Genomic DNA, 15,194 nt, shown 5'->3' on the forward strand with positions numbered 1-15,194 from the left:
GCATTTTAAAGTGCACTACAAGGAAATGTAAAATGCCAGACATATGCCAAAAATAAAGTTAGAACAATAAAATCTCTATGTCAGGGGATCCCTGAGGGACTCCAGTTCACAGATGTTGCTAAATTCGTCTGCAACGCAGCCAAAGGAAGCAGTGTTCTTAGTCTTGGAGTGCACACTCACAAGAGAACACACAGAGGAGACATTGTAGTCTGAGCCAGAGATGTACAACACTTAAAACATGCTCATTCTTTAACCAAGTCAGTAGAGGACCTCATTCAAGTCATTTTAGAGAATATGTTTCTAAAAAACATTCATTTTGAGATTGCTTAGTTTAGTTTTAGTTAATAAAGGGCCTCAGAACAATTTCTACAAACATAATGCGTTTATTTGAATTGTACTTGAATTTTTAACATAACGGTCCAGAACCAAGTCCTTGAATGTGAATGGTGCATTTACTCATGGTGGCGTCCTGTTCTACACAACTAGTGGGTGGGATCTATAAAACACCACGAGACAACAGCGACATCTAGTGGTCTAATACCGCATGTACCAAAACCTTTCAGGAGGTTCTGTTTTCAGTAAAATACAACACAAATTTATTTGTGGTAAAATTTATTCTATTACAGTGAGTTACTACAGTTGTAGTGTTCTCATTACTGCACTTTGTCAAACTGGTATGTATTATAAAAATAGGCAAATATAATCTACATACATGTATACCTTGTAAAATGTAGAACTGAACTTTCTGTAACTAAGTGATGTTTTAGACTGTAATAAGTGGCAAACTCTTCATACAACTGGACTAAAGCATTAAAAAGACAACATATGTTTAAATATTACTGCATATAGTAATTCTAAAAGAGATACTTTCACACAAATGAATGCTGGTCTCTGAGCACACAAACTTACTTGTGAGTTTGGGCTTGTTTGGTTAAAAAAAAAAATTAAATACTATATATGCTCCATCACATAAAACCTGGAATGTGAGTAACAACAATGTAATTTTATAAATAACTAAACAACCAAATGTGTCATGATGTTATAAGAAAGAAAAAATGCAAAAGTGCAATTAAAAGCCAACAGAAAATGTGACCCAAGCCCCTCTTAACTCCATCAGTCCAAATGTGACAGAAAATCCAACCAAATATTTTAAAAAAAATTAAAAATAAAAATCAAAGAAGTGCTCGTTTTGTTCTACTTATTCCTCCTCTTCTTCCCCTCCTCCCATCACCTCTACGATCAGTTCCGCCATGCAGATAGCCTCACCAAGGCTGTTCACTGCCTTGCAGGTGTATTTTGCATCATCATCCCCATTAACCTCTGAGATAACTAGGCTGCAATTCCCATCTTCGTCGTAATCGATCTGGAAATGACGTGTTTCTTTAATGGGCTGATCATCCTTATACCATACTACCTCAGGGTCAGGAAAACCTGAGTAAAGAAGTACATGTAAATACAGGATATTCCAAGAGTAGATATCTACATGTGTTAAACAAGTTTACATATAAACAGACTAAATGGATTAAGAATAGGCCCAAGGCGTGAATACACCCAGGAGGGGGCGCCAGTCCTTCACAGGGCAACACATTCACTCAAACTAAATTTACATTTCTTGTTTTTAATTTAGAATGTTCTTGTCAGACTGATTAGCTGCTTAGATATTGGGCAATAACTGTACACACTGGACATCTTTGGAGGCCTACAGATATATCATTCATATTTGTTCTAAATGTGTGTGTTTTAATAAAAAATTAAAACCCTAAACCCTAAAAAAAAACAAAAAAAAAACCCTTCATACAGAATTTTCCAAGTGCTTCCATGTCTAGTACCTTCAATCTTGCAATCAAAGCGTGCAGCACTACCCTCCACCACCTCCACATCCTTGATCACTGAACTGAAGGTGGGCTTCATCGGGCTCTTTTCTTCACTCTCTTCTGGGAACTGGCTCTCCTCTGTGTAAACACAAACCGTGCAGCACGATGAGAAATAATACCATAAAAAATATTAATAACAATACATGACGGGCAATTAATTTAACTAAATGAGGATTTAATTTAATTAAGCACAGATAAGGGAGAATATGAGGAAAAATTGTACGATCAGTAAAAACAATTTCACTCTGAAGAATATATGACTCTGCATTATTAGTGTTAATGACAATTATTGTTTTTTAGGAGATTAACATTGCACAAAAACATTCACTAACGTCAGCTTTCACATTATTAATATACTTTTCTAGGCTTTGATTAATTCATTAGCATTAGTGGAATTTATTAACTACGAGGCAGTGGCTCTCACTGTGCAGACGGGGTCAGGAGTTCTCTGGCATAAATAAAACACACACTGATTGCTGAGAGCCTGTGAACAGGGCAGAGTAGCTGTTGCCATGGTACCTTCTGTAGGGGAGCCCTTTTTGGCATGGACGCCAGCCATCATGGCCATGGAGGAAAGTCGGCCTATGGCACGAACCGCGTGCCCCGTTTTCTGTGGAGATAACATACAGTGACAACTTTGATGTGTATACAAGCATTTTGAGGGAAAATATTGGGTGTTTTGGTTCTAAAAAAGTCTTAAACCCCAGAGACTTTAGAAAAGAGTTTTGTGAGGAGATAAATAAAGCTCACATGCCATTTGCTCCAGCTGAGACTCAACCACAGGAGGTCAATTTGGTGTGGTGCTGTCACTACTAACCTGCCACTTCCTTCTCAAGATATATTTCTTCATCCTTTCCTTCGAGAGCTTCTTAGCCTCCATGTTCTTAGTGTCCTGTTTGAGCCAGGGGTGCTGGAAGCACTGCTCACATGTCAGACGAGCACTGCAGCAAACAGTAATTGAGTTTTATACAGAAAAATCTCACTCAGCTCTCACTTGATCCATCATGGTTTTTTATTACAACAATGTATTAGAACAATCATTTTATAAATGTGGCACAAAGCTAGTGTACACAATAATGATAATTGTGAAATTTGGCATGACAGTGTTGAGGCTGCAAAAACTAACCTACAAAATTAATATAGATATATTATCAATTTCATTATGTATTATTTGGTTTATTGTTATTTCTATAGAAACGGATAAATATCTAATCTGTCACTCTGGACATGCACAGCTGTTTTGAGGTGATAGTACAAATGGGAGGGGTATAAAGGAGCGGGGGATGTAGCATTTGTAAACATTTATCATTTGCTCCAAAAGAGATGTTGTGCTATAGCTACTAACCTGCCACTTCTTCCTCTGTATGTATTCCTCATCCTTCATTTCATAGTTTCTAAATCAACTCATCTCAATACCACGAGGGAGCAGTGCTAACAGTGAATCTGTCTGCACTCCTCAAGCTTCTCACAACATTTAAAAATAATTTTAATACACATTGGATAAAATTTTTTTTATATTTTTTATATCCTAGAAGTAAGCCATTACTACTAAGCTTTTACAGCTATTTGATTTTCCTTGTTATAAATTGTTGAGTTTATTTACACTATGCGCTGGTCTCTTCTCAACTGTTTTGTGCTCAAAGAATAATAACAAATTATGCAAGTGTTGGTCAATACAAAACTACATTTTGTTCTTATTTATTTACTTTTTATCATTTAAAAATTTTACCATTACAACAGAAAACTGAAATAAGAAAGGTTAGGAAAAATAGATGCCTGGTCACACTAAGTGCCATTTTATGTTTATCGTTTTTAATTAATATTTTAAAAAGAGCATTGTATATTGTGTTTTATTGAAACGCTACTATGTATATCTTTTTAATAAACCAACTACTCAATTAATACCATACACACACACACACACACACACACACACTTGCAGATTAAGCAATTAATAAATGTGACATTAGTCCAATAAGGCTTAATCAAGGTGACAATGGGACCACTCACTGGGACCGCTAATCAACACCTTCACCATTTCAAGTAAAAACATTTGTTGCAACTGATCAAAGTCGTTCCCCTGTAACTGGGTGTCAAACACTTTTGTCCCTTGATTAATCCAAATTACCAAACGAGTGCCTGAACATAGCAGCCATATTAAGAATCTGAAACACCTGGCCATGGCACTAAAAACCTTGCACGTATCTCTATGTGTTCAGAAAATAAAGATAATTATGGTTTAAATAACATTTGTTCATAACTGAATAACTAGTTTGAAAGACTTTATTGATGGGGAGTGTTCGTATGGCTACAGATAACCTGAACAGATTTCATTCTTTGTCTGTATCCAGTTCAGGATCACAGTGGGTCATGATACACCTTGAACAGGGCATCGAAGCACATTTCTAAAAGATAATTAACCCAGTTTCAATTAATTCAATATGGAACATGAATACGAACAGCATAAGGCTTTATAAAAGAATATGTAGGTTTATGCAACTTCAAGCTTGTGAATGTAGCTTTAAAAAATTAACACATTTATTGTGCTGATCCTACACAGTAATAACAGAGCACATACCTCATGTCTTTCTTTAGCAGATTACTAATGAAGTCTTTAGCCTCATCTGAAATTTCATCAAACGCCTCGTCCTCAAAGTCCCAGGTTGCTGAGGTAACATTGGCCAGCGTCTCATTATCATTGTCACCCATGAATGGAGACAAACCACTCACGCTGGGGAAGAAAGGATCGTAATATAAGAGTCAGAAGACAAACATCAAAGAGACAACATTAATGGCAGTGTAAGCACATGGAGAGAGGGAGTGTGTGAAAATGCAAGGCCATTTAGCAGCAAGTTTTATCTGTAACAGCCATTCAGCATCTGGCTGTGGTCTTAGTGTAATTGCATCATTCTGAAGTGTCTCTGTATTGAGAGAAGTATCTGTAAGTGATTACATTTGTTTAACTCTCACTATGCTGATCACTGTCAGATTGTGCTGAATAACAGATGGGGCATCATTCTATGCAACTGCTTCCACAATTTACTAACTGTCCTTTCAGCAGCTTCATATGATCAATTATGTGCCTGACTCACACTGTCTGAAATCTGTCACAGACGTCCAAAATTGGTGTATAAAATTGAACTAAAGAAAATTTGGTTTGATATCTAATGGTGTTCCGTTAGATATCAGAGCATTAGAAGCAGAGAGACCTCCAAAACAAATCTGATGTATTCTACAGGAGTGGTGGAAACCAGAGTTTCTAATGACTACAAATAAGTTACAAAACAGTATACAAAAATAGTTTCAATGCTGATAGTGCTAAAACCATACTAATGAATGCCTCAAAAAACATTGTGAAACCATATTAAAGGAAGGTATAAATGCATCAGGGAACTTATTCTAACACATTTCATGCCATAACTTGTTTATTGGAGCTTTGGCATCTTAAATGACTTAATTTAAATGGTTTGATTACTGAGAAATTTGAGACGAAATCCCCTTAATATAACCCTTAATATTTACTTAAACTGATATATTTTTTTCATGCATTTCCATGTTCTAAAATTAACAGCAAGCATTTAAAATGAGTACTGCACGCCAAAACACTAGATTTTCTGTCCAGCTCCCCCCTAGATGCTGGAGGGTGGCCAGGCAGAGGAAACTGAACCTACATAAATGAGCGCAAGATAAGTTCAACAATGCTATAATTTTTTCGGTTTTTCGGAAATGACTTTCTCACCTGTTCAGGTAAAAATTAGCTAACTATGCATCTGTCTTGTAGTCCTTCTGGGTTCTAAGCCATCTCCATCTTTAAAATACATTGCCCATATTTACTTTTGTTTCACTCAGTCTGTGGTCATGGAGAATTTTTAGAAGGGTGCAGAGGATTTTTTTTTTTTTTTTTTACATCTGATAGAATATAAAGTCTCTGTTGACTTGCTCACTTCTATGTATGTAGCACACTGTGTTTGTTTACTATTGTGTATCATACCTGGCAACCCAGGGTTTGTAAACAATAGTAGGGAATGGACAATGGACAGGATCGCAAAACACCAACAGAGTTCCGCTTCGTAACTAACACTCCTCAAAGATCGTACTGGCTATAGAACTGCAATTAGAGATGTCAGTGCTTCAACTTAGCACATTTCCTGATCTCTGATTAAACACCCTAGTCTGTTCACGATTTAGTAAAAATATATTACAGGTTGCGCTTTTAAAAAAGGTTCCTCCGAATAAATTCATAGTCTTTAGTTAATGGAATCTTCAGACTAGCATTAGTGAAAAATCAGAGAGGCCACTAAGCCACTAGAGAGAGACACTTCTGTAAATGCATGAGATCACACAGGAACTCCAACACAAAGAGCACCAGAATCCTCACATATTTCCCTCTCCACACTAACACAGCCTCTCCTTAGAATAATCGCCTACTGCTGTGCATATGTAAACTTAGTCTGACTACCACCTGCTCAGATGCACACACACCAAAACCACAAATTTCTGACACATGGCAAAACACCCAACATTTCAGATCTTAAATCAGAATATAACACAGACACTGTCTAATGATAAATAGAGTGGCTGTAAGGCCTACTTACAGAATGTAGCAGATGACGCCAATGCTCCACATGTCTGTAGGGTAACTGATTGCTTCATAGTTGATGACTTCTGGAGCTACAAACTCTGGAGTACCAAAGAGGACCTTCAGAGAACCAGCATTTTCTGTTATTTTAGAGAAATTTTATTAGGCATGGCTGGAAGAAGACTGTAGTAGATTATTTATACGTTGTACACAAAGGGTAGTGTTATTGATATTATGCATTTACTAGAATCAATAATCAAGTAAACAACATGAATATAATATAATGGCCGATACGATAATTTCAGGGGGTGTAACTGATTAAAACACATTTACATAGATTACAAAGATCTCTCAGGCTGAATGACTGTTAGAGGAACCTCAGTGGAGAGGATGCTTTTCAAATTTTTTAGTCAGTGCTCATATGTGGAGTGTGTCCTGCCCCTAATATTATCTAGTCAGCAGCAGTGTAGAGGGCCACTGGCAAATTGTGGTAGATAACAGATGACTTGTTTGTGTATGATTATTATTATTATGATGATGATTATTATTATTGGTGTTTTTGTATACAGGGTGAATGTGGTAATTTAGCTTGTGAAACATACTGTATTTATGTAGTGACTTTGAAATATAGCACATACCTAGCCTGCGAGCAAGTCCAAAGTCGATGAGTTTGATTTTGCTTCCTGTTTTGTTTACACACATGATGTTCTCTGGTTTGAGGTCCAGGTGAACAATGCCTTTATTGTGAATGAAACTGACCCCATCCACAATCTGCAGCATGTACTTAATAACCTCTCTTTCTGTCAGCTCAAAGTCCTCATCAATGATCCGCTCAAACAGCTCACCTCCTGAGATCCTGCAAAATATACGTCTATTTATAGCATATGAATATGTATCACTGAACTATCAAAAGCACTCTAAAAACTGTACTTTCAGTTTTCAACAGTGAGCAGATATTGTTTATGTTGTTTAGGATTAATACGTGACATCTGTATGGATCTAAGGCCATAAGAAACGGAAGGACAAAGTATAAACACTGACAGCCTCTTTACATAGAGGAGTCAAGTTTCAATGTTTTTTTTGTTTTTTTTTTAAAAAAAAGGAGTCAGGGGGGTTAAGTGTTTTTTGCAGGGCCATCTGCATTCTAGCTGAACACATATAGGAGTGAAGGAGAATAATTATGGCTTAAATTTAGTAATTATTATTAATCATGAACACCAATCAGCAATAATATTATGACCACATTGCTTCTACACACCATTCTCTCAGCTACACTGACCATGCAGGAGCACTTTGTACTTCTCTGTTTCTGTACGTGTAATCCATTTGTTGCTCTGTATATTTGCTCTGCTTTTCAAAGCTCAGAGCCCCCTACAGGACTACTAACAAGCAGGTATGATTTGGCTGCTGGTGGATCATTTACAGTGCTGCAGTAGTATCAAGGTGACAGTCATGTGTGTGTTGTGTTGATACGAGTGGATCAGATACAGCAGTGCTGCTGGAGTTTTAAAACACTGTCCACTTACTGACAGATGATCTCTAGTCAGTTTTTTTTTTGTTTTTGTTTATTTGTTTTTTTGTTTGAAGCACCACCATTTTAGATTTTCCAAATGTTAGCTAAGTGGCAGCAAGGAAAATTTAAAAGCTTCATACCATATAAAGTAGTCTTTCTAGAACGTGTTTATGGATTTAATTAAAAAAAATGTCTACTGATACAAAGGAGTTAATATTAATTTATTAATTTAATTTTAAATTATTAAAATACTTAATATTAATTATCACTGAATTGAATTAGAATGATAGAAGGACAAAGAAAATAAGCAATACTCACATTTCCAGCACCATGACAATGTCAGACTTTCCCTCAAAAGCATCCACACACTGGACAAGCTTTGGATGATGCAGATTGTTCATGATTCCAATTTCTTGCCTGACATTTTCTTTCTCTTTTGCAGAATAAGCTTTTATAAACTTCCCAGCCCAGACCTTCTTAGTTGCTTTCTCAACCAGTTTAAAAACTGTTCCAAATTTACCCCTGAGACAAAAAAAACCCCAAGTTAAATCTTTACAAGACTGTGCATACAAATAATAGATCATTACCATTTAAAAGCTAAAAACTCAGTGTATAGATTCTGATTTTTTTATTTTTTACTGGAGCAGAAACTGCAATTTATTAAAACTCACGATCCCAGCCTGTCTTCCACATCATAGAGATCTTTAACCTTCATGTCTGTTCTGATGGTCACGTCTCTGTACTCTGGCTGCTTCTCTGATTCTGTCATTAGAAATGTACATGGATAGGGCTCCTTAACACATTTATTACCCAATTCAAGGACATATTTTGTACCATGTACCAAACCTTTGATAAATTAAAATAATTTTATTACATGCCACTAGTACTAATTAAAAACATAAAAAAAATTGCTATAGATGGGAAAAAAATGACATACCATCATCTGAAGGTTCAATCTCATCTTCTTTATTTTCTGTTCAACAATAATTAAGCAGTTAATAATATATAATTAAAGATTTGGAGCATGCAGAAATGTATTACTGAAATGTATTACTGAACTTCAATATAATATTTTGCCCTTATAACAATTTTTAGGATCTGCCTTTGTACTTCAGAAATGTGCAAACCTAAGAAAGCCAAATGTTTTTAATTCATTTAATCTAAGCAGTTTCTCTGATGTCCACGAGGTGGAGCTCACCATCTTCATCTTCCAGCCCCACCTCCACAGGTACAGACTCAGCACTGGGCTCTCCGACACCATAGATGTTCACAGCCCTCACACGGAACTTGTACTGTTTGTCAGGAAGCAAATTCTGAACATTGTAGGATGTGCTATTGCAGGACACTAGTTCTTTCCATTGCTTATCCATGGAGTTCCAAATCTCCAGGTTATACGACTGGACAGCACTTCCCCCATCATATGTGGGACCATACCAGGAGAGGGTCAGGCTGGACTTGCGGATGTCTGTAACAGCTGGGATGCGTGCAGGAGGGTCAGGTTTGTCTGAAATATAAAGTTGGCAACGAAATCAAGAGTCAGGATGATGAGACTTTCCTGGACAGCACCGCATGTGGCCAGTGCTACCACATTAATCTAAAAGTCCAATTGTAAGAAAATACAGAATAAGAATAAAAGTATAAAGATACTCTTTCTAATTAGTGAATTCTGTTATTTTATGGGGCTACTGGTGCTAAGACAGGTGTCTAACCGTGCTCAGCTTAACAGAATTAAATTATGTGGTGCAGCTGCATATGACCCTAAAGTCAAAATGCTTGGCATAAAACATTGGCTGAAGAGGTACATCATCTTTAAGAATTAGACCTGCATCCTCTAGCATGACATACCTTTGATGATGATTTAGAGCGGCATGTGATCCAGACCTAATCATCCAACAACAGTTCCAAACCTCACTAATGTTCTTGAGATTAATGCTTTGACGAGTGGTTGTAGTAGTAAAGCGGTTAGGTTTATGTGCAAGAGGGAACGTGTTCAAGTGTGCGCGAATGAATATTGGTAGATGGTGTGAAGCACGAGATTGGAAACTGCTGGTGGACTTAGGAAAAAAAAAAAAAAAAAAAAAAAAACAATTAAGGTCCCAGAGTGCATTGCTTTTTAACTACACCGAAACCAGACATGGTGCTGTATTCTGAAAGTAAACAAAAACAGTTTCTCTCATTGAGTTACCATTTCCATTTGAGGATGCAGTACACCGACTTGGCAACTGTGGTGTGGCACACGTAAGACCTGTGGGAATAGGTGGTAGGGCATTTGTAGCCAATTCTGCCACATCCCTGCTTGTGCAGGTTGGCATCACGGGCCAGAAACTAAGGGCAGCTTTGGAAGAGTTATCAGAAACAGCTGAAAGGTGTAGTCAGTGTATAAGGATTAGGAGAGCACAGACTTCTTGAGGAAATGCGCTGTAGAGGTGCTGTTGTGATTGTTGGTAATGTAACACGTAAGAATTACACGGAAATGGTGGCACTGAGAATGCATTAACGGTGCCAGTAGGGCCTGGTACAGCCTTAGGTCACCAGGGAGGCCAGTGCGGATTTACAGTGGTTGATGGTAAAGGGAAAGGTAGGACTGTAAAGCCTGCTTGGAGGGGGTGGGTCTGGAATACCATACTTCACTGTTGAGCCTTCCGGAGGTGTCATGGGCTTAATTCAGTGAAACACAGACAAGGGAAAGTGCCTACCTGATGACACCTGTAAAGAGCTAGAGATGCAGTGGGTGGTTTGGGTACTCATGTGAAGGGCTCAAGTGTTAAGGAAAGCTGGCTGCTAATCGGATCATAAACGGCCACAGTAACCTTAGGGTTTAGGTGTAAGATGTAAACAGAAATGTTGTGGCAGCAGGTAGGAAGAGAGGTGTGGGCCCTATGTAAAGCTGGATTGGCATAGAATATTTTACATCTTATCCTGTGGATGATTATAATTAATTGAGGCTGAATTAATGTAGCATTACAACAACGTCCAGTTCAAATTACATTCCTGCTGGAGCTTCCACTGCAGGAAACCAGACATCATCTATTCAACTACTGACAGCGTATATATTACTGTCTGCTTTTGTTGTGTTATTGTGTGAAACATGCTGTGGATGTGGATCAGAATGTGGACAAGGTCCAAACTTGTAAAACAATACTGGGCAAGAGGAAGAGAGTGTGTTTTTGAGGTCTCTTTCTGACAATTTACAATTGTCTCTGAGACAGCGATTAAAGTAAAGAAAAAAATATCTATCTGTTTTGCTCAGAATTTGGTCAACAGTTCAGCAGTAAAAGCAACAGTTTACACCAAGCAAGTCTTTGCCAGTTGGCTATTTTAGTTTTTCAGAGTAATGGATGTTTATGTATAACAGCTGTGAAAGTAAGAATGTGACCGTTGAACTGGTACAGAGAAACTCCAGGGAAAAATTAACTGCTTGTTACGTTGAAAAATGGATGATGTGGCACGCACAGTTCTATCTGAATGAATGGGGAAAAACTTTAAAAGCCGTCTCTTAAAACTAAACTTTATTTGGATTTAAAGATTTGATCCAAATTCTCTTTGTAGTGGGATGCTTATCTTTTGGCATGAACACATCTTATTGGAGTTGTTGTATAATATTCTTTCTCCAAGAATTTACGCTCTCCCTTTTGTCAGCACTTAATGAACTGTGAAAGACAGTATGAACTAAACATGTTAACTGTGATAAACAGCTACACTCCATTTGCCAGGTTTTCAATTTTGTTTTTGTGAACACAGACAGATAAGTGAGGTTAAACTATTTCAGCAGTCTGACAAGTTGGCTTTGGAAAGAGTACCTTCAACAGAAAAGATTCCCCTGACTGCTAGGATCCTAATGCAAAGTAACAGAGGTTTGAGCAACACCAGGTACAAATGTTGCTACATGTGTCTTTGTTGCAAGAATACTGAGTCTTACCCACAATAGTGAGATTGAGGGCAGCTTGTCTCATGCCGTAGTTGTTCCTGATCTCAACTGTGTAGCAGCCACAATGCTCCTGCTGACCGTTGGCTATGGACAGCTGACTGCTGGATTCTGTACTTTCGATGGTGATATCATTCTTCCCTTCTTGAATCTGAAGCAAAACATCAACATTCACTTTCAAATTAAAATGTTAATGGGAAAAAAAGAAAGATGTCCTACCATTACCATGACTAAGTGAAAGGGGAAAATGTAATAGATTTTAAAAGTACAGGAAGAAAAAAAAAAACTGAATAGTATGTCTAAAAGTATCTAATGGAATGCGTTACGAATGACAATATTAAAGCAGATAATAAACTAAACTGTCTAAAGATTGTAGAGACCTATTCATTCAAAATTATGAATGTTAAAATACAGATAATCAGCATTGTGTGTTCTCCCCGTGACTGCGTGGGTGGCGACTCAAAAGTGCCCGTAAGTGTGAGTGTGTGAGTGAATGTGTGTGTGTGTGTGTGTGTGTGTGTGTCTGTCTGTGTGTTGCCCTGTGAAGGACTGGCGCCCCCTCCAGGGTGTATTCCCGCCTTGCGCCCAATGATTCCAGGTAGGCTCTGGATCCACTGCAACCCTGAACTGGATACGCGGTTACAGATAATGAATGAATGAATAAATGAATAATCAGCATTTTGCTGCGATTATGTGATTATGGTATGGTGGGTAAGTTCTGCTTACTGGTTTGCGGAACTTGAGCCAGGTGCAGTTGATGGGAGGAGTTCCAGTGAACTTGCAAAGGAGATTGACCCGCTCACCTGCCAGTATCTTCATATCATCAGGAAACTGCAGGATCTGAGGGGGCGCACCTGATATTAACATAAGCACATATGCCAGTCAGCCACAACATTACCACCTTGTTCCTACATTCACTGTCCATTTGATCAGATCTAATGACACTATATATGCACTTTGTAATTCTACAGTTACTTTTTTGGCCTCTTTTCACACATATCTTCAAGTAGCCAGGATCACCAGAGAGCAGGTACGATCTGGGTTGTGGATCATTTTCAGTGCTGCAGACACTGACATGGTGTTTTAGTGTGTGTTCTGCTAGTGCGAGTGGATCAGACACAGAAGGGTTGAAGTTTAACAATATGCCCATTCTTAGGCTACTTAGACACCTTCCTCAACGCTCCACTTGGCTCCAAAGTCAGAGGCAAACAAAATCATCTCAAGCAACATGTTTGTGGTAGGCTTTTTTTGGTCTAGTCTACTACCGTGTCTGATCCACTCAACAATAATGGCACTTAATCACTGCATGTTATTTACTGGGCTCATCTTTTTGCTTTTCCACTAGGCAAGTCTGGTAGATGCATTGTGGGCTTAATAGGTACCAAACATGATGAGTAAACCTTGTAGAGTGCTGAAAAGCCAGAGAGACTTGTCCATGAATATTACGTGCAACAATGGGGGAGAGCTGAAAAAAAATTTTAATACAAGATTCAACCACCGTTGTTGTAATTATCAAAGCCTGCAGTTCCCATTAAGGCTAGTTCAGAATGCTGCAGCCAGGGGCTTTACTAAAACCAGAAAATGTTACATCATATCAGTCCAGTTTTATTAGCGCTGCACTGGCTTCCAATTAAAGTCCATATTATTTATGAAATTTAAACTGCGAGCGGGTGCTGTTGTCCTACTGCTCACACTCAGGTTTGTTGACAGTGTAGTGAGAGGATGCCAGTGTTTCAGGGAGCCCTCGTGTCTGTTACCTCCTGGTTCTCTCCTTTTAGTTGGGCCATTATTGTTAGATCTGACAGAGTCACTCACCACACTCTGTATTTATGGATTGAAGAGAATATGAATATTGTCAAACTGAACTAATGCCACATCTTTACTCCTTTGAGTTAATGACCGAACTCCTGTCCAATGGGATGATGATGATGATGATGATGAATGAGCGGCCAGAGGCTCCTGCTCCCCTGCTGCCTTGAGATCTGCCTCCATTCCCAGTATCTTCTACACTCTGTACCTTAACACCACATCTGTGGCCCCTGTCGTCCCCACGCAAGCAGCTCCTGGTGATTTGATGGGACTGATTCAACACAAACCTTCACTAAAGACCTCCATTACCAATACAGACTCCAAGGCTGCTTCTACCTGCCGTTTTAAATAAAAACTATTGTTTATAACTTGTTTGATCAGAGCAGAAAAAGCCCCTCGTAGGTCATTTTCCAAGGTCTCTTCCTACACCTTCGAGGGAGTTTTCCTTGCCATTTGGCATGCCTTAACTTAAGAGATAAATTTAAATTCTGTAAAGCTGCTTTGTGACACCGTCAGGTTGTAAAAAGCACTATACAAATTTGACTTGACTACACAGGTAAAAATAATCTGTCATCCAAATACCTGCTCTGTGGTGGCTTTACAGCATTCTTATGCCATTGGTACTGGCACATACACAGAGCCTGCAACAGCTGGTGCCAGTCTTTCTGAATGCTATATCCTGTATGTACGTGCATGCTCTCAGGGTCCAAGTGTGTTATTAGGTAAACAAAGCTTAGACAATTCTAGAACTCCCACGACAGCTAACAAGCTGTGGGCCAAAGAAGGAGACAAAGCCTTATTAAGGCATGACTAACCCCACTGAACTCACATCACTCTTAAGCTTGCCCACATTTCATTTCAAAAGCACCAACTGCATTTTCAGAGTAAAAACTATGCATTTACACAGTAAAAACGTTTTTTAATCTTTGCAAAAATCTTTTACAAAGATAAAAACGGCACAACTTCTCCACAAATACTATGTGGATTTTCTGAACAGGATGTTGTTACCTTGCTTAAGAGGGGTTTTTGGTGGAGGTTTCTTGATCCTTGCCTCATCTGTAAAAAGGAACAGGGACAAATGATGAGGCCTAACGAAAAGAACAGCTTTACACTGAACCTCAGTAATCACACACCTACCACAAGGAACTTTAAGACAACAGCATGTGTCTTCATTTCAGATGGATTAGTAATGGTCTGATGTGGGCAAAATATTTATTATTATTATTTTTTTGATGATGGGTACTTTATTTTACAAATAAAGATTACACCAATATGGCTAAGTTATTGTAGACCGTCTCTTGCCCATTGTTTCTTCTGAAAATATGGTTATCAATTTGTAGTGCACCCCACTTCACTCCTACCTCCTTACTGTGTGCATTTCAGGGTATTTATCTGATCCGAAACTGCATTCCATCACTCCAGAGAAGGCAATTTTGCTGCTCCACAGATCAATACTTGGGCTCAACATATTTCTGTGGATATTATACAAGCTGA

General features: G+C 38.3%; 1 protein-coding gene across 4 annotated transcripts in view; it reads right to left on the reverse strand.

Moving 5' to 3' along the window:
* Positions 1–406: 406 nt before the first annotated feature.
* The window catches only part of mylka (myosin, light chain kinase a), a 63,540-nt gene continuing 48,752 nt past the window's right edge, over positions 407–15,194 (reverse strand). For all 4 annotated transcript variants that reach the window (XM_066686087.1, XM_066686088.1, XM_066686086.1 and 1 more), the window contains 14 exons: positions 14,709–14,756; positions 12,618–12,745; positions 11,886–12,042; positions 9,165–9,470; positions 8,904–8,939; positions 8,638–8,728; positions 8,285–8,488; positions 7,092–7,309; positions 6,470–6,593; positions 4,453–4,605; positions 2,692–2,815; positions 2,394–2,484; positions 1,830–1,952; positions 407–1,431 (listed from right to left, as the gene is read on the reverse strand). In XM_066686087.1, the coding sequence (XP_066542184.1) occupies positions 1,199–1,431; positions 1,830–1,952; positions 2,394–2,484; positions 2,692–2,815; positions 4,453–4,605; positions 6,470–6,593; positions 7,092–7,309; positions 8,285–8,488; positions 8,638–8,728; positions 8,904–8,939; positions 9,165–9,470; positions 11,886–12,042; positions 12,618–12,745; positions 14,709–14,756 (2,036 nt within the window). In that variant the 3' untranslated portion in view covers positions 407–1,198. The remainder of the gene's footprint in view (positions 1,432–1,829; positions 1,953–2,393; positions 2,485–2,691; positions 2,816–4,452; positions 4,606–6,469; positions 6,594–7,091; positions 7,310–8,284; positions 8,489–8,637; positions 8,729–8,903; positions 8,940–9,164; positions 9,471–11,885; positions 12,043–12,617; positions 12,746–14,708; positions 14,757–15,194) is intronic.

The sequence above is a fragment of the Hoplias malabaricus genome, chromosome 12 (assembly GCF_029633855.1).
Source record: "Hoplias malabaricus isolate fHopMal1 chromosome 12, fHopMal1.hap1, whole genome shotgun sequence".
In the NCBI taxonomy this organism is placed as follows: Eukaryota; Metazoa; Chordata; class Actinopteri; order Characiformes; family Erythrinidae; genus Hoplias; species Hoplias malabaricus.